Below are 20,583 nucleotides of genomic sequence, written 5' to 3' on the forward strand. Positions count from 1 at the left end.
AAACAACACCGAACTTTCATATAGGACGACCGAGAGTATATTGTATTCAAATGCAAGGACGTGTTAGAGGGCAATCCTCCTCCCCCATCCTGCCCAAAAATAAAGGAATTACAAATAATAAATGAAGGTCGATCAGGATAGAATATGACAGCAATAAAAGGTCTTTGGTAGTAGAGTACACTTTTACACTCAAATTGGGATAGACACAGGAGGATATTTAAAAATGTGGTATCCCAAGTGGTTGCTTTGAAATATGATTTTGAAGGTAGATAACCATACCAAAAAAAATTAATTAATGTGGACCTGAATGAGCCCCGTTGTACTGAATATCTTGATATCTGCAAAATGCTTCATATTATAGGGCTAAACAAAATCGTGCTCTAGCACAATGCTGATATTATTTCAGGGTCCGCCCCTTAACTCCCTTCAAACCAGCCATGTTTGCCTACTATGGCAATAAATAATAACTATTTGATAGTAGAAAACGAATTTAATATCCAATTTTGAGGTTTGAGGGTTGTCTCACCTCATAAACTCCCCCTAAACCAGCGGCAATTGGGTCTTAAATAAATGAAATTTGAGAGTAGAGCACGATGCTGATATTTTTAAATGTGTGGATGGCCCCCACCCTACCTCAAACTGTACATATTTATAGATTATGGCAAAAAGGGGCTCAAATCTGGTATCTGTTTTATGGCCAAGTGTTTTGGGGACGTCTCACCTCATAAACTCCCCCTAAACCACACATACATACCGACCATAGCAATATGTAGCTTTAATGTGGTTTTTGCGAGTAGAGTATGAATCTAATACACCACCAAAACCAAGAGAATGAAGTAGATCTAGCATCCAAACATTAATGAGCGGAACTTCCCATTACCTTATTTTCAAAAATCTCAGATCTCAGAGATGGTTGGGCTACCACCTCACCCTCATATCGGACATATTTACCGATCATAGCAATATAAGGCTCAAATGAAAGAAATTAGGGAGTAGAGCACCAATATGATATCCACATTGGAACGAAATAACTGAAAGGCCGTACCAGCACCCACAAATAGGACTTCTTTCCTGACTGTACCAGTAAAGGGTTCAGATAAAATAAGAGCGTAAAAGAAAGCGCAGCGGAGCGGGCCCTTTACAGCTAGTTTAAAATAAATGTAAAAACTGCAAAAAGCATCAAATTATTCTTATTTCTATCGGGGAGTATACTGAACCAGCTACTTATATATATTCGGTTGCCCAAAAAGTAGTTGCGGATTTTTTAAAAGAAAGTAAATGCAAAGTAAAGTAATCAAATTTTTAATAAAACTTAGAATGAACTTTAATCAAATATACTTTTTTTACACTTTTTTTCTAAAGCAAGCTAAAAGTAACAGCTGATAACTGACAGAAGAAAGAATGCAATTACAGAGTCACAAGCTGTGAAAAAATTTGTCAACGCCGACTATATGAAAAATCCGCAATTACTTTTTGGGCAACCCAATACAATAATATCAAAATTCCCATTTGATGCGTGTAACTATGCTATCGTCGTCATACAGCTCATACAAAGCTCCTCGTGGTTCATATGTTGCCTATATTCTCCGTTAACGCAAACTGGTCCATATATTTTACGAAGAATCTTTCTTTCAAATACTCCAAGCACTGCCTCGTCTGCTTTCATAACTACCCATGCCTCAGAACCATATAACAACACGGGTACTATCCGTGTCTTGTATGGTATAATCATCGTCTGTCGAGAGGTGGCCTTGTTTCTAAACTGTTTACAAAGTAGCATCTGTTTGACAATATTATTCTTCGCTTAATCTCAAAACTGGTGTCATACGTTTCGGTTACGGCGGTGCCGAGGTAGATAAAGTTACTGACTATCTCAAAGTTGTGATTCCCAACTTTCTCCATTTTCTTTATCTGCTCGGTTGTACAAGCCGTTTTGGGAGTTGAAACCATCCATTTCGTCTTATCTCCATTTACTGCCAGACCCATTTTTACTGACTCTCTTTCGATTCTACTTCCGGTGACTGACCTATGATGTCGATGTCGTCGGCATAGGCGAGTAGCATGTGTTCTCTTGGAAGTAGTTCGCCATATCTGTTCACATCTGCATCTCGTATAATCTTCTCCAACAGGATATTAAAGAGATCACACGATAGGATGTCTCCTTGTCTGAAACCTCGTTTGGTTTTAAATGATTCGGAGAGATTCTTTCCTATCCTGCAGAGTCTTATTAATTTTGCAGGGATACCAAACTCAAACATGGCTTGAAATACCTTTGAACGTAAAGAAGTATCGAAGGCGGCTTTGTAGTCAACAAAGCGATGGTAAGTGTTGATTTGTCCTTCTCGGGTCTTTTCCAGGATTTGGCGCAGTGTGAATATCTGGTCCAGGTTGGATTTACCAGGTCTAAGGCCGCATTGATAGGGCCCAATTATCTCATTGACATTAGGTTTTAATCTTTCATACAGTACGCTCGAGAGTATCTTGTAGGCGATGGGGAGGAGACTTATTCCTCTGTAGTTGGCAAATTCGGTCTTGTCTTCTTTCTTGTGTGCGGGACATAGTATGCTGAGGTTCCAATCATCAGGTATGCGTTCTTCTAGCCAGATTGCGCAGATAAGCTGATGCATAAGCCTTATCAGCGTGTTGCCTCCGGTCTTAAATAGTTCAGCAGGTAACCCGTCGGCTCCTGCTGCCTTGTTGTTCTTCAGTCGTATCGCTGCTACTTGGACCTCATTCTGACTAGGAGGTAAACATACTATACCATCATCAGGGATTGGTTCTGGGGTATTCTCTTTGCCGCCACCGTCGGACACTAGCAGTTGGGTAAAATGTTCTTTCCATATCCTCAGCATGTTTTCTGTGTCAGTTACCAGATTTCCTTCTTTGTCTCTGCAGGAGGATGTGCCTGCATCAAAGCCATCGGTTTGATGTTTAATTCTTTGGCAGAATTTCCGGACTTCATTCTGACTCCTGTACATCTCAATTCGCTCACACTCAAGCCTTTCCATTTCCTTTTTCTTTCAAATTTTTAAAGTTTTAAAAAATCCGCAATTACTTTTTGGGCAACCCAATAGAAGCCATCGAATATAACTATTAGGGTTGAAGAAGATTTTTTTTTTTATATATTTGCTTGCAAAACAATTTATATGATGTTTAAAAAATATTAACAATCATTTGTTTCTTTCATTTCTAGGTGGCGGAATGTGCTTATTGTGAAGCATCCATAATGTGGCATCAGTTGTCTACAAAACTTGTACAATTTATGGCTCCTCTTAATCCCCTCAGGCCTCCGGATGTAAGCTCTATTTCTAAGTTGCCTTTGACATTTCCCATTAAAATTTCTCATTTTTGCTCTTTAGGTACCTATTGAAGAAATCATTGAAGAAGAGAAATCATCACGCAAAAGTCCCCCCGAGAGCGATAAGGAGAAGACAAGAGAACGCGATGTCTCACTTTCGATGGCCCCACTGCCCATACCATTGGGACCACTGGGAGGATTTTCAGGTGCTTAATTTGATTTTAAACTAAACTAGTATTTGCTACCCCTAGTGATCTTCCAATTATCCAAATAACCCTTCTCCCCCACCCCCACCTACTTAGGTTTGAGCTTATCGATGAAATTAAAACTCCCCCACACCCCCCAACTAAATAAAATAAACCAAAATGTAAAAAAATCCCTTGAAAATATCCTGCATTGTGTAAAAAATAATTAAACGATATAATTAAATCAAATAGGCTCACTCTGTGCGTAAGAGCAAGAGCGTGCTTTAAGTAACTCTGATAATGAAAATCCAAATTAACTTCTTGCTCTCCGCTCGCTCCTCTCTCTCTATATATATTTTACTCTTAGTTAAATGCAGTAGCAAGATAAATTGAAATGAATCACTTAGCAACCAAAATTAGTTTATGATTCCTTTTCTGCACTTGTAAGCAAACCAAATAGACACCACCAACAACCAATTAAACCCAGAAATGAGAAAAATAATAAACACAACATTCCCCTCATAAGGATGAAAACCCATATAAAATAAAAATAAAAACATCCCAAATGATTGGCTTTGAGAAACTTATAAAACTCCAACTAAACTTCCCAACTCTTTGACTCGATGTCACAAACCATAATAAACGAAAACATATTTCTCTCTCTCTTTCTATCCTTAATGTTTCAAAACTCTCTTGCTCAACGGTCTTGTGCTCTATTACTCGCCTCGATCTTACTCTCTCTCTCTCTCGCGCGCTCTGTGACGAAACATATGTTGTATCAACAAACTACACTTTTTGTACATTTACAAATTTTCTATTTTTATCTGTGTGCGTGTTTGTGAGTTTTCTTTCTTTGTCTATCTTCTCTCTCTATGTATCCTTTCTCTCTATCTCTCTCTGTCTCTCTCTCTCTCCAACACTCTTAATCTCTATCTCTGTGTATTAAACCAATCAATCAACTTTCTGCTACATTTGAAACTAAAACCATTTGTATTTTTACTTCAAAAAATATTTGATATCAATACTCTTTTTCTGGCATACTCGTACAACTAAATATTAAACAAAAACCCATGATATGATGACCTACTCCACACTCAAGACCTTTTTAAGCTCGATCCAATCATTTCAGACGATGGGAAAATTATTATTATGGCAGGTGATGCATCTATCCTCTTTCTACCTACTACTACTACTACTATTCTCTCTTAAAAACCAATTAAAACAAAAACGCTAGAAACAAAACAAAATACTTGAATATCCAAACCCAAATATATCAACGATTCTGTCTTAAAAACTATTTGTCAATTGTTTGAAAGCAATTTTCGTTCCGTTACAAACTTTTTCTGTCGCTTTGTTAATCAATAACCAATGATTTCGATATCTATTGAAATAATGTTTTTAAATTTTTTTGAGACAACATATTTTGCAGCTCTAAGTTTCGTTACACTGTTACACCCACCTATCTATCCACCCACCACAGCCACACTCAAACACTTTACACTCAGAAAAAAGATACGATGAAAAAATGTTTCCCCAACAACACGAGCCACAAACACCAAACACAAGTTCCGATTTCTTTGATAATTGCCTAGAAATATGATTAGATGAACCTTCTATTTCTTTTCATTTGTATTAGAATCTTCATTTTTTTAGAATCGATACTCTTTCCCAGTTTAAAATATGGTTGAATCATTAATGCGCAAATGTTGTATACAGTAAAGGATACCAAGGACAAAAGCAAAGAGGAAATACGAATCTCAATTTTTTTCGACGTTACATGATTTTTCGCTTGGGACGTTCCGAAGGAACAGGGAAGTTCCGAAGGAACACTGAAGTTCCTAAGGAACAGGGAAGTTCCTAAGGAACAGGGAAGTTCCTAAGGAACAGGGAAGTTCCTAAGGAAAAGGGAAGTTCCAAAGGAACAGGGAAGTTCCAAAGGAACAGGGAAGTTCCGAAGGAACAGAAAAGTTCCGAAGGAACAGGGAAGTTTCGTGGATGCTCCTTCGAACAAGGAACAGGGAATTTGCGTTTCAACACGGAAGCTCCGTATGAACAGGAAAGTTCTGTAGGAACAGGGAAGTTCGGTAGAAATATGGAATTTCGGTAAAAATAAAGAAGTTCTGTAGGAACCGAAGTGGTTCCTAGAAATAGGGAAGTTCCGTAGGAACATCGAAGTTGCGTAGCGGCAGGAAAGTTCCGTAGGAACTGGGAAATTCTGAAGGAAATTGAAAGTTTCATAGGAATACGGAATATTGTACTTCCCTGTTCCCTGTGTGCTTCCCTGTTCTTCTTCCTTTGGAACTTCCCTGACCTCTCGGAACTTACCTGTTCCTTCGAAGCTTCACTGTTCCTTCGGAACATCCCTGTTCCTACGGAATTTACTTTTACTAAGAACATCCATGGAACTTAAATCTTCGTTCGGAAATTTCCTCTTCCAACGGAACTTTTTTTGTTGCATCAGAACTTCCAGTGCCTTTAAAACTTTCCGGTTTCTGGGGTACTTCCTTGTTCCTTTGAAACTACCCTGTTCTTTTTAATCTTCCCCGTTTTTTGTAAAATGGCTGTTGCTTTTGAAGTTCCGCTACTTTGGAATTTCCTCGTTCCTTTAAAACTTGCCTGTTCCATCGGAACTTCCATGGTTCTTTGAAACTGTGTTTATGCAAAGGAACAGGAAAGCTCCAATATATTTTCTTCAAAATTCAAAGAAACAATATCTGTTCTTAGTAAAACTTATTAAAGTTAGATCATTTAACATACTTATTAAGATCGCAAGGATCAGCTTGGCTTCTAAGGATCATTTCAGTTCCAAATAAACAATGAAGTTCCAAAGGTTTCGACGAAAGCTATAAATTGATGGCAAGGGTTGCCTAAAAAGTAATTGCGGATTTTTTGAAAGAAAGTAAATGCATTTTTAATAAAACTTAGAATGAACTTTAATCAAATATATAATTGCCATTTTGTTCGATAACCTTTTGCCATCTTCCTGGCAAATTTAGTATTCCACGCTCATAGAACTTCTGGCTTTAATCTGCAAAAAACTGAACCAAGTGCGATTTTATAGCCTCATCATTGCCGAAAGGAGGAAATTTAAGGAGTTCTGCAAAGATCGAAATAAATGGTAGTCTGAAGGTGCAAGGTCAGGGCTATATGGTGGATGCATCAAAATTTCCCAGCCAAGCTCACTCAGTTTTTGGCGAGTGACCAAAGAGGTGTGCGGTCTAGCGTTGTCCTGGTGGAATATGACACCTTTACGATTGACCAATTCTGGTCGCTTCTCCTTGATGGCTGCATTCAATTTGTCCAATTGTTGACAGTAAACATCCGAATTAATCGTTTGGTTCCTTGGAAGTAGCTCAAACAACGCTAGACCGCACACATCTTTGGTCACTCGCCAAAAACTGAGTAAACTTGGCTGGGAATTTTTGATGCATCCACCATATAGCCCTGACCTTGCACCATCAGACTACCATTTATTTCGATCTTTGCAGAACTCCTTAAATGGTAAAACTTTCGGCAATGATGAGGCTATAAAATCGCATTTGGTTCAGTTTTTTGCAGATAAAGGCCAGAAGTTCTATGAGCGTGGAATACTAAATTTGCCAGGAAGATGGCAAAAGGTTATCAAACAAAATGGCAATTATATATTTGATTAAAGTTCATTCTAAGTTTTATTAAAAAATGCATTTACTTTCTTTTAAAAAATCCGCAATTACTTTTTTGGCAACCCAATATAATTGGTTCAAAAGCATCTAAAAGTGTACAGATCTTAATGGGGAATATTTTGAAAAACAATAAAGCATATTTCGATGATTAATATTTGTTTTTGTTCTCTGGTCCCGAAATATAAGAGGCAACCCTCGTATAAGCACCTTTTCCTATTAGGCTTCTTGAACCTCTAGAGGACGCAATTATTATCCGATTTGACTGAAATGTTAAACGTGGTGTTTTGTTATGACTTTTCGCAGCCATGACCCATAACCACTTAGCACGGCTTAGTCCTTGTTTTCAATAGAATATTTCCAGAACTAATAGATAGAATTCAACTCTGGATCACTAAGCGGGGGTTTGGTCTTAACTTTGGTACAGGATGACTTTCATTATTTGCATTTGACTTCCTCAATCTTGTCTTGGTAACTGTATACAATACGCTTGCGTTTTTTTTCTTCCCCGTTAGAATGTCGAAATGTATACTTTACTGCATGTCTTAGCATTAGCATATAAGTATATATTGTAGAACAGTAGTTTGCTGTTCTATTGCCATAGTTTTGCCATCCATTTCCTAGTAGCTTTGACAGTTTAGAAAAATCCTCCTTATCTTTCCTGCATGATGTTATGAGAATGGAAATGGAAATGGAGTAACAAAGTAAAATTGTTAATTTAAAATCAGTTTAAAAAAGTATTAAAATTCTATACCATTTTTATTTTGCAAAAAAAAACACACACACACTCAAAACAAATTCATATTGACACCACTTATCTTTTTACAAAATCAAAAAAAAAAAATCTCCATTAGGTCCAGTGCCAGTGGCGGTACCACAGCCCGAACCCCATTCTGTGGGTGGCGTACTTGTGCATATGCCTCATGTATGTTCGGTAAGTTAGAAAGCAAAGCGGAGAGATTCTTAAAATGTTGTTGCAAATAATTCAAGTTTTTTTATTGAAAAAAAAAAACTAAATATTAAAGAAATTTTGTTATGTTACGTTCAAAGTTTAAAACGGGATGTTCAGTTTTAGTTTAGTTGCAAAAACAAAAATTATTAACTTTAAAACAATTTTAAACAGGAATGGAAAATTTTGATATCACAAATTTATGTTGAACAAAATTTACAAAAAAAAATAAATAAAAATAAATAAATATTAAGTAACAGTAAAACACTTAAGAAACCAGACAACAGCAACAAGGTTAAGTTGAATATTTTTTTTTATAAAATTTATTTCAAAATTATCTTTTTGCTTTAAATCAAATTTTCCTTTATTTCTTGTGTCTTTTTTTCTGTAATTAATAATTTTTTGGTTTTTCTTAAACTGAATAAAACCAAATCAGACAAAAAAGCATTGTTGCTTACAAATGTGCTCAAAAATATCCGATCTTTTTTTGATTTATTATAGAAGAACGATAATGGCCAATCGGTTGATAGTATTGAATTGAGAAAAGTTCACGCTACAGACGAGGTACTTTGTGCATTTTGAATCACAAATCAATATTTTCATTTTAGACAATTCGCAAATTGTGTTTTTTTTAGTTTTTAGTTTAAACAGCAACACGCAACTTTTAACTCAATTTTTAAATTTTATACATTGACAAATTTTTCTATAAGCAAAACAAAAACAAAACTTTTTGGTGTAATTTTATTTCTATTGATTTTCGATTTTTTTATTTCGAAATTCCTCATCATATTTTAAATGTGTTCATATTTACTGGGGAAAGAATATAACGCAACACATTTTATGTTTGTTCTACTAAATGTTCAGTGTATATATAAATGTACAAAGTAACATTATTATTGTTTATATATTTTCTTCTTTAGTGGAATATTTACTTTAATTTAGTACACTTTTATTTTCATGTAAACCCCTAGAAAGGAGTTTAGTTCAAGGGGAATTTTTAGAAATCTCCAGTAATAGATGAAACTCATGAAACTCCGTAGATTATGTTAGAAGCGATTAGTTGGAAAGTGATGAAGTTGCATAAATCCATAAGTAATATGATTCAGAGATTATTTTTGGGTTACCAGACGCACAGAAGTCAAAACTATTAAAAACAAGTAAAAAGGCGTTAAGTTTGGCCGGGCCGAACTTTATATACCCACCACCTCTGGTATACATGTACACCACCTTTCGTCCTAATACGGTGAAAAATTCATAAATTATGCTCCCATTGCAGCCATATCGAAATATGGTCCGATTGGTCTTTTTGATAGCTATATCCAAATATAGACTGATCTGAACCATATACGATACGAATGTCGAAAAGCCTAACATTAGTCACTGTGCCAAATTTCAGCGAAATCGGATTGTAAATGCGCCTTTTATGGGGCCAAGATTTTAAATCGAGAGATCAGTCTATATGGCAGCTATATCCGAATCTGAACCTATCTAGGCCAAATCAAAGAGCGATGTCGAAGGACCTAACACAACTCACTGTCCCACATCTCAGCAAAATCGGACGATAAATGCGTATTTTAGGGACCCAAAACCTTGAACAGAGAGATCGGTCTATATGGCAGCTATATCCAAATCTGAACCGATCTGGTTCATATTGAAGTAGGATGTCGAGGGGCCTTACACAACGCACTGTCCTAAATTTCGGCGACATCGGACAATAAATGCGCCTTTTATGGGCGCAAGACCTTAAATCGAGAGATCGGTCTATATGGAAGCTATATTCAAATCTGAACCGATCTAGTCCATATTGAAGAGGGATGTCGAGGAGTCTAACACAACTCACTGCCCCAAATTTCGGCGAAATCAGACTTTAATGGGCCCAAAACCTTAAATCGAGAGATCAGTCTATATGACAGCTATATCAGATCGGTTCAGATCTGAGCCATATAAAAAAATAATATTGAAGGGCCTAACACAAAAATAAAATAATATTGAAGGGCCTAACACAACTAACTGTCCCAAATTTCGGCGACATCGGACAATAAATGCGCCTTTTATGGGGCCAAAACCTTAAATCGAGAGATCGGTCTATATGGCAGCTATATCCAAATCTGAACCGATCTGAGCCATATTGAAAAAGTTTCGGCGACATAGGATTATAAATGCGTCTTTTATGGGCCCAAGACCTTAAATCAAGAGATCGGTCTATATGGCAGCTATATTCGAATCTGAACCGATCTAGGCCAAATTAGAGAGCGATATCTAAGGGCCTAACACAACTCACCGTCCCACATCTCGGCAAAATCGGACGATAAATGCGTATTTTAGGGACCCAAAACCTTGAACAGAGAGATCGGTCTATATGGCAGCTATATCCAAATCTGAACCGATCTGGTTCATATTGAAGCACTGTCCCAAATTTCGGCGAAATCAGACAATAAATGCGCCTTTTATGGGGCCAGACCTTAAATCAAGAGATCGGTCTATATGGCAGCTATATTAAAATCTGGACCGATCTGGGCCAAATTGAAGAAAGATGTCAAAGGGCCTAACACAACTCACCGTCCCAAATTTCGGCGACATCGAATTACAAATGCGCCTTTTATGAAACGATCTGGGCCATGTTGAAGAGGGATATCGAAGGTCCTAACGCAACGCACTGTCCCAAATTAAAGAAAGATGACAAAGAGCCTAACACAACTCACTGTCCCAAATTTTAGCGACATCGAATTATAAATGCGCCTCTTATGTGCCCCAAGACTTTAAATCGAGAGATCGGTCTATATGGCAGCGATATCCAAGTCTGGATCGATCGGAGCTAAATTGAAGAAGGATGTCGAGTGGCTTAACACAACTCACTGTCCAAAGTTTCAGCAAAATCGGATAAAAAATGTGGATTTAATAGGCCTAAGACCCTAAGTCGGCGGATCGGTCTATGTGGGGGCTATATCAAGATATAGGCCATCTTCGAACTTAACCTGCCTATGGGCAAAACAAGAATCTGTGCAAAGTTTCAGCTCAATATTTTTTTTTTTTTTTTTTAAACCCACCACCATAGGATGGGAGTATACTAATCTAGTCATTCCGTTTGTAACACCTCGAAATATTGAGGACCCCATAAAGTGTGTATATTCTTGATTGTCTCGACATTCTGAGTCGAACTAGCTATGTCCCTCCGTCCGTCTGTCAAAATCACAATAGCGGTCGAACGCGTAAAGCTAGCCGCTTAAAATTTGGCACAGATGCTTAATATTGATGTAGGTTGTTGGGGATTGCAAATGGGTCATATCGGTTCAGATTTGGATATAGTTCCCATATAAATCGATCTCCCGATTTGACTTCCTGAGCCAATGAAAGCCGCAATTCTTGTCCGATTGGGCTGAAATTTAGAACACAGTGTGCCGTTAAGACTTTCAACAAAGTATTATCCAAATCGGTTAAGAACCTGATATAGCTTATATGGAAGCTATATCAGGTTTTTCCGGTTTGGGATCTTGTGCCCCCGGAAGCCTCAATTTTCATCTGATTTGACTAAAATTTTGGATGTGGTGTTCTGTTATGACTTCAAACAACTGTTCTCAATACGGTCTAAATCGGTCTAAACCCCGATATAGCTCCCATATAAACCGATCTAACGATTTGACTTCTTGAGCCCCAAGAAGCGGCAATTTTTGTCCAATTTGGTTGAAATTTAGAGTGCGATGTTCTGTTATGACTTCAAATAACTGTGCCAAGTACGGTCAAAATCGGTCTATAACCTAATATAGTCTAAAGCCCGATATAGCTCCCATATAAACCGATCTCCCGACTTGACTTCTTGAGCCCTTGGAAACCTCAATTTTAATCTGATTTGGCTGAAATTCTCCACATAGTGTTCTGCTATGACTTCCAACAACTGTGTCAAGTACGATCTAAATCGGTCAAGAACATGATATAGCTCTCATATAATTCGATCTCCCGATTTGACTTCCTGAGCCCGTACAACCCAAGATTTTTATCCGATTTGGCTGATAGTGTTCTGTAATGAATGTCAACAACTGTGCCAAGTAGGGTGCAAATCGGTCTATTACCAGATATAGCTCCCATATTTTAGCCGAATCCATGGAGGTGGGTTCCCAAGATTCGGCCCGGCCGAACTTAGCATGCTTTTAGTTGTTAAAGACAGTAGCGTGATTTCAACAGACAGACGGGCAGACGGACGGGCATGGCTAGATCGATGGGAAGGACATGGCTAGATAGTTTGGACGGACATGGCTAGATCGTTTTAGATTTTTACGACTATTAAGAACATATATACCTTATAGGGTCGGAAATGGATATTTCGATGTGTTGCAAACGCTATGACAAAATGGGACCATCAGAAAAAATTGTCGGCGGTGGTTTTCCCCTCCCAATGCTGGCCACATTTGTGAGGTGCTTTGCCATGTAAAACTTCTCCCCAAAGAGGTGTCGCACTGCGGCACGTCGTTCGGTCTCGGCTATAAAAAGAAGGCCCCTTATCATTGAACTTAAACTTGAATCGGACTGCACTCATTGATATGTGAGAAGGTTGTCCCTATTTCTTAGTGAAATGTTCATGGATGCTATATATATCCGCTTAAAACGCAGCCTGGTTTAAGGTTCGCGATTTGAGGACCTAGTTTCTACTTCTGACCTTGTCACACGTTGTAGTCACATGTGCAGAAGATCGATAAGGCTGTCAAAAGTTACCCCAAGTATTTTGGGACTGTTGGTGGCCAAAATCCGTACGCCTTCGACATTCGACTGCCAAAGCATTTCCGCTGACCATAGTGAGCAGTGTGGGTGAAGATTTGAGGCGCATATTTTAAAATTTATTTAAGGATGGTTATTTAAGGACGCCAATATCTCGCCTTGTCGTATCAAGCATCTTAGGCCCTCAGTATTTAAACAAGAGCCGTTGCCACCCGCAGCATTCCACTATCCGCAAGCGGTGAATGATCGCAGCTAAACTTCTGGTGATAATGAAGAGCATCACATAGATGGGCCGACACGGGATAACTATGAGCACCACACAGGCTGGAACTTTGAGCTCCAACTTGTGTAGTGTCCATCCTAATAACGGGAAGCTTAGCTAAAAACTACCGGCGTTGCGGATGTTGGAAAGCTCCGTTTTTATACGGAGTAGCTGCAAATGCGGCCGCGGGCAGTCGGCGATTTTCGAGAGAAGAGTCTCAGTGAGGAGTCAGGTGGCATTGGCTCTGAGTGCCAATGATACTCGAGTTGACAAGGCGAGTTATTGACGACTTTAAATTACCAATGGCCAACATCAGCGTCTGTTCCCAGTTTAGGGGCGGTTGGAGGCGAGCGTCGGAACTTGGAGCAAGCAGCTCGCGACATCGAGGGATACATGTGAGATCCCACAAAACCCGTGCGGTTGGGTCGCTGGACCAGTAACCCGCTCCAGAAAACTATGAGAACTATTATGAGAAATAAAGGAATAGTAACAAGTAAAAGCGTGCTAAGTTCGGCCCGGCCGAATCTTATATACCCTCCAACATGGATCGCATTTGTCGAGCTCTTGCCACGGTGTCTCTTTTTAGGCAAACAAAGAATAAAAGAATCGAATTGCTATGTTATTGGAACAATATCAAGTTATGGTTCGTTTCGGACCATAATTTAACTAAATATTGGAGACCATAGTAGAAGTCATTGTGTAAAATTTCAGCCAAATCTAGTAAGAATAACGCACTTTAGGGGCTGAAGAAGTAAAATAGGGAGATCGGTTTATACGGGAGCTGTATTAGGCTATAAACCGATTCATGCCATATTCGACACGTATGTTAAAGGTCATGAGAGAAGCCGTTGTACAAAATTTCAGCCAAATCGGATTATAATTCTTCAGAGGCTCAAGAAGTCAAGATCCCAGATCGGTTTATATGACAGCTATATCAGGTTTAGACCGATTTGAACTATTCTTAGCACAGTTCTTGAAAGTCATAACAAAAAATCTCATGCAAAATTTTAGCTAAATCGGATAATAATTGCGCCTTCTAGTGGCTCAAGAAGTCAAGACCCCAGATCGGATTATATGGCAGCTATATCAGGTTATGGACCGATTTGAACTATTCTTAATACAGTTATTGAAAGTTATAACAAAACACCTCATGAAGAATTTCAGTTAAATCGGATAATAATTGCGCCCTCTAGTGGCTCAAGAAGTCAAGACCCGAGATCGGTTTAAATGGCAGCTATATCAGGTTATGGGCCGATTTGAACCATTCTTAATACAGTTGTTGGAAGTCATAACAAAACACGTGATTCAGCCCAATCGAATGGGAATTGCTCCCTGTAGAGGCTCAAGAAGTCAAGACCCCAGATCGGTTTATATGGCCTATGACGCTGAACGCCTGGGTTCAAATCCTGGCGAGACCATCAGAAAAAAAATTTTCAGCGCCATGTAAAACTTCTCTCCAAAGAGTCGCACTGCCGCACGCCGTTCGGCTATAAAAAGGAGGCCCCTTATCATCGAGCTTAAACTTGAATCGGACTGCACTCATTGATATGTGAGAAGTGTGCCCCTGTTCCTTAGTGGAATGTTCATGGGCAAAATTTGCATTTTTTGCCCTGACGAATGACAAGGACGAGCAGACCAAGGATATTTTCTATGAGCGCCTAGAGAGAGAATATGACCGCTGCCCTGCTCGTTCTGCGAGATTTTAATGCAAAGATAGCGAAGGAAGACATTTTTGGTCCAACAGTTCACGAGATAACGTCCGGTAATGGGTTGAGGCTGATAGATTTCGCCGCGACAAAAAACATGGTGGTTAGTAGCACCAGTTGTCAACATAAAAATATGCACAAAGCCACATGGCTGTCACCCGATCAAAACACGAAAAACCAATGTGATCACGTTGTGATAGATGGAAGGCATTCATCCAGCGTGTTAGATCCGTGGAGGGAATATAGATTCGGATCATCACCTTGTTGCTGCAAAGGTTCGCACCAGTTTGAACATGGCGAGGAAAGTACGATCTAACACTGCACGGAAGCTGGACATTGAAAAGCTGCAAACACAACAGATGGCAGCGGTATACTCCACTCAACTGACCCAACTGCTTGATGAAAGCTCTCCTTGTTCCGATGATATAATGGCGCAGTGGCAAACCATTGCCCATTCCATGGAAAATGCCGCAAAATTCGTACTTGGATACCGGAAACCTCCCACCCAAGAAACCCATGGTACGACCAAAAGTGTCGAGATGCAACTGAAGCAACCTTGCTACCCTCAGTAGCAACGCCCCAGATCAAGGAGAGGTATCGAGAGAAAAGGATGGAGGTGTAACGTCTATTCCGCAGAAAGAAAAAGGAAATGGAAAGACGTGAGTGTGAGCGAATTGCGAAGATACAGGAGTCAGAATGAAGTCCGGAAATTCTACCATAGAATTGTACATCAAACCGATAGCTTGGTTGCAGGCACATCCTCCTGCAGAGACAAAGAAGGAAATCTGGTAACTGACAACGATAACACGCTGAAGATATGGAAAGAACATTTTACACGACTGCTAGTTGTTGTAGTAGCAGTGTGTGGTACACTAAGGCGGCAGCCCTTGCCGATGAAGGAATTCATCGGGTCAATCCGGTACATACAACCAGCTGCCATGGGATTGACGCGACTGCTAGTGTTCGACGTTGGCGGCGAAGAGGATACCGCAGAACCAATCTTTGATGATGATATAGAATGTTTACCTCCTAGTCAGAATGAGAAAGTAAAGGTGAATAATAACACACACTTGCTCAACTTTTATAAGTTCTCGAGCAGGAAGATATTCGAAAAATCATAGCAAGTCGAACTTGGTAAAAAATAGAACCTTATTAATGAGTTCAGGCAATGTTTGATATAGAAAGAAAGTGTTCCCGATTTCGATCTAGACTGAATAATTTGTACTATCCTAGGCATGTCTAGGCTTGCCAACCTTGATGCAGTAACATAAATAATTCCAATAATCAATGATCGCCGTGAATTCTTTTTTTGAAAACTATTTGATTTTTTGCTAGATTTTCGTTTTTTTAAGTCAATTTAATTCAGCGCAGGTTATACACTTTTCCTTATTCTGTTGTGAAAATTTTAACTTTTCATTTTTCCAAAATTAATACCTTATTTTTCTCTGTCTCAAAGTATCTTGTATGTGTGTGAATATGAGAAAATTTACTACCCAAAATAAAATGAAAAAAAAAATTTACCAAAAATTAAATGTTCAAATATAATTTTATTGTAAATAATTTTTCAGCAGAAAAACGAAAAATAAAAACTTTTATTTCTCTCTTTCATTTTTTTTTTAAAGCAAATCAAAGCTAATTTCAGTTTTTGCGTTAATTTTCTTTTAAATGTCTTCTTACTTACTAGCATGACAATTTTTTTAATTATGTACAGCACAAAATATGCTACACAAGCAGCACTGCAAAGAAATCCACCACTGTCATTCATCATGCCCCTAAAAATATGCACACCATTCTCTAGTTGACCTAATGCCAGATCTTACCTCGACTCTCAAGGAAGAACATAAAAAACGTTATGCTAACGTTTGAATTTCTTCAATGCAGAGTAATTGTATAATACACAGCTAAAACAAGCCAAATATTCCAAAAAAAAAAAAAAACCAGTGCCAACAATAAACAGAGGCTTACTACTTAATGCCAATTACCTATATTCTAAATGTCCATATAACTCTTTTGTATATATAAATGTTTCAGTGTAATAAACTACAAATTTTTAAGTTAAAGTTCTTGAGACGAAAAGGGAGTAAACATTAAAAAATTTAATTTCAATTTTACATTCTTATCATTTTGCAACTCGAATCCTAGATAATGACGGCCACTGTAGAAACAGTTTCGGAACAATTAGATCTAGCTTCGATATTACCCCCAGATCGTGCTATAGCTAGATCTATAACACTATCCGATGCTGATGTTGGTTAGTATGACAAAATTGTTAAAAGGGAAAATTAATGTAGCCATTGAATCCATTTGATTCTAGGAAGCGCTAATGTAAGTGTTACAAAGGCTTCAGTTTTGGGAGGTGATAATGGCAATGGAAGCACTGGCGGAGCTTGTGGCCTGGAGAATGGCAGTCTATCCGATGAAGAAGAAGAAGACGAGGATGGCGAAGATTTTTGGCATACCACAGTGGGCAAATTTAAATTTACCTTGGATGCATTGCCTCAAACTTTGCAGTACATACATCAACTGTTGACGGTAAGATTTTCAAAAGACTAGCTAGCAGTGGTTTTTCAACATAAATCCCAATTTGGATATTCGGCTAACTATGTCTTTGTATTCTAGGAAATTCCCACAATCAAGAAACCTGAAATTCTCTACTACGTCCTGCAATGTCTTAACGTTATGTCTTTGCATGGTGATGCATTGGCCAAAGCTGCACGAGAACATCGTGGATTCTTCATATGGTGTCAAGAAAATTTACTTATTAAAAAGTAAGGTTATATTTATATACATTAGAGTGTCCCAAAAAACAAAAAGTATTTTTTTGAAACCCCTACCCTCAATTTTTATACCCACCACCGAAGAATTGGGAAGGATATTCATTTTGTCATTCCGTTTGCAACACATCGAAATATCCATTGCCGACCCTATAAAGTATAAATATTCTTGATCAGCGAATAAATCCAAAACGATCTAGACACGTCCGTCCGTCTGTCCGCCTGTCTGTTGAAATCACGCTACAGTCTTTAAAAATAGAGACATTGAGCAGAAACTTTGCACAGATTCTTTTTTTGTCCATAAGCAGGTCGAAGATGGGCTATATAGGACTATATCTTAATATAGCCCCCATATAGACCGATCCACCGATTTAGGGTCTTAGGTTGCTAAAATTCGGAACAGTGAGTTGTGTTAGGCCATTCGACATCTTCCTTCAATTTGACCCAAATCGGTCCAGATTTGGATATAGCTGTTATATAGATCGATCCGACAATTTAGGGTCTTAGGCCCATAAAAGCCACATTCATTATCCGATTATGCTGAAATTTGGGACAGGGAGTTGTGTTAGGCCCTTCCACATCTTTCTTTAATTTGGCTCAAATCGGTCCAGATTTGGATATAGCTGTCATATAGACCGATCCGCCGATTTAGGGTCTTAGGCCCATAAAAGCCACATTTATTATCCGATTTTGCTGAAGCTTGAGACAATGAGTTGTGTTAGGCCCTTCGACATCTTTCTTCAATTTGTCCCAAATCGGTCCAGATTTGGATATAGCTGTCATATAGACCGATCTGTCGATTAAGAGTGTTAGGCCCATAAAAGTCACATTTATTAACCGATTTTGCTGAAATTTGGGACAGTGAGTTGTGTTAGGTCCCTCGACATCTTTCTTCAATTTGGTCCAGATCGGTCAAGATTTGGATATAGCTGTCATATAGACCGATCGCTCGATTTAAGGTTTTGAGCCCATAAAAGGCGCCTATTGTCTAATGACGCGGAAATTTCGGACAGTGAGTTACGTTAAGCCTCTCGACATACTTCTGCATTATGGCACAGATCGGTCCAGATTTGGATATAGACCGATCACTCGATTTAAGGTTTTGAGCGCATAAAATGTCCAATGTCGCCCAAAATTTGGGACAGTGAGTTACGTTAAGCCTCTCGACATACTTCTGCAATTTGGCTTAGATCGATCAAGATTTGCATATAGCTGCCATATAGACCGATCTCCTGATTTAAGGTTTCGGGCCCATAAAAGGCGCATTTATGGTCTAATGTCGCCGAAATTTGGGACAGTGAGTTACGTTAAGCCTCTCAACATACTTCTGCAATTTGGCCTAGATCGATCAATATTTGCATATAGCTGCCATATAGACCGAACTCTCTATTTAAGGTTTTGGGCCCATAAAAGACACATTTATTGTCCGATGTCCCCGAAATTTGGGACAGTGAGTTAAGTTGATCCCCTCGACATATTCCTGCAATTTGGCCTAGATCGATCAAGATTTGCATATAGCTGCCATATAGACCGATCTCTCGATTTAACGTTTTGGGACCATAAAAGGCGCATTTATTCTCCGATGTCCCCGAAATTTAGGACAGTGAGTTATTTTGGGCCCTTCAACATCCGTCTTCAATTTGGCCCAGATCGATCCAGATTTGGATATAGCTGCCATATAGACCGATCTCTCGATTTAATGTTTTGTGGCTATATAAGGCGCATTTATTGTCAGATTTAGCCAAAATGTAGGACAGTGAGTTGTGTTAGGCTCTTCGACATTTTTCTGGAATTTGGCCCTAATCGGTCTAGATATGGATATAGCTGCCATATAGAACGATATCTCGATTTAAGGCCTTAGCCCCATAAAAGGCGCATTTATAATCCGATTTTATTGAAACTTGACACAGTGACTTATGTTAGGCTTTTCGACATCCGTGTCGTATATCGTTCAGAACAGATTTTTAGATATGGTTAGGTTAGGTTAGTTTGAAAAGAGGGTGCAGATATTAATCCGCCCCATGCCACTATGGACATACACCTAAGCCAGTAATCGGCTTGTTGTGCGCACTGAAAACTATAAAGTAACCTCTAAAAAGAAAATTTAAAGTTAGGAATTCCGTGCTACTGACAAAATCTTTAATTGCCTTCAATACCACTCCCCTAAGTTTGACCCTCCCACTTGCCCCAATTTTCAGAAACCCCAGATCTCGGAGATGGATGGTGCGATTTTAGCGAAATTTTGTGTGATCTCTTATCCAAATAGGTATCCAAATTCCAGATGGGGTACCTAGGAGGGACGCCCGACCCACAAAACCTACCAAATATATGTACCAATCACGACAATATGGGACTCAAATTAAAGGTATTTAAGATTAGAAAACATATCTGATGTCCAATTTTCAGACCAGGTATTTGGGGGACCACCCAAACCCCAAGACACCCCTAAATCGGACATATTTACCGACCATGGCAAGATGAGACTCAAATGAAAGATATTTACGAGTAGAATACGAATCGGACTTCCAAATATGGGACCAAGTTTCTGGTGTCCACCCCTTAGCCAAACCCCCCCTTTCCCCCCAATATTCGGGAAAAGTTCCTAGGCGCTACCCCACCCCCAAGACAAACCTTAAATCGGACACATTTTTCCGACCATGGCAAGATGGGACTCAAATGAAAGATATTTAAGAATAGAATACGGATCTGACTTCCAAATGTGGGACCAAGCTTCTGGTGTCCACCCCTTAGCCAAACCCCCCTTTCCCCCCAATATTCGGGAAAAGTTCCTTGGCGCCACCCCACCCTCATGACAAAACTCAAAAAGGGCGTTTTTGCTGACCATTGCAATATGGGGCTCAAATTAGAGGCCAAGTCACTGAGTGGCCGCCACATCCCTAAACCGGACATGTTTGCAGACTATTGGAATATGGGGCTCGAATGGAAGGTATTTGATATCAACATTCCGGACAAACTATTTGTGGGACAACTCACCCCACCCCAGTGTGACACTCAGGTAACCTTTTCGCTACGGCCTAAC

At 39.0% G+C, this 20,583-nt stretch overlaps 1 protein-coding gene across 9 annotated transcripts in view; it reads left to right on the forward strand.

Moving 5' to 3' along the window:
* The window catches only part of LOC106086108 (protein unc-79 homolog), a 68,312-nt gene that overhangs the window by 19,049 nt on the left and 28,680 nt on the right, over positions 1-20,583 (forward strand). For 4 of the 9 annotated variants that reach the window (XM_059362151.1, XM_059362153.1, XM_059362156.1 and 1 more), the window contains exons 11-18: positions 3,194-3,295; positions 3,360-3,504; positions 4,583-4,639; positions 7,997-8,076; positions 8,593-8,655; positions 16,912-17,020; positions 17,084-17,301; positions 17,389-17,537. In XM_059362151.1, coding sequence (XP_059218134.1) covers positions 3,194-3,295; positions 3,360-3,504; positions 4,583-4,639; positions 7,997-8,076; positions 8,593-8,655; positions 16,912-17,020; positions 17,084-17,301; positions 17,389-17,537 — 923 coding nt within the window. The remainder of the gene's footprint in view (positions 1-3,193; positions 3,296-3,359; positions 3,505-4,582; positions 4,640-7,996; positions 8,077-8,592; positions 8,656-16,911; positions 17,021-17,083; positions 17,302-17,388; positions 17,538-20,583) is intronic. The other 5 variants (XM_059362155.1, XM_059362160.1, XM_059362154.1 and 2 more) reach the window with 3 other exon arrangements.

The sequence above is a fragment of the Stomoxys calcitrans genome, chromosome 2 (assembly GCF_963082655.1).
Source record: "Stomoxys calcitrans chromosome 2, idStoCalc2.1, whole genome shotgun sequence".
In the NCBI taxonomy this organism is placed as follows: Eukaryota; Metazoa; Arthropoda; class Insecta; order Diptera; family Muscidae; genus Stomoxys; species Stomoxys calcitrans.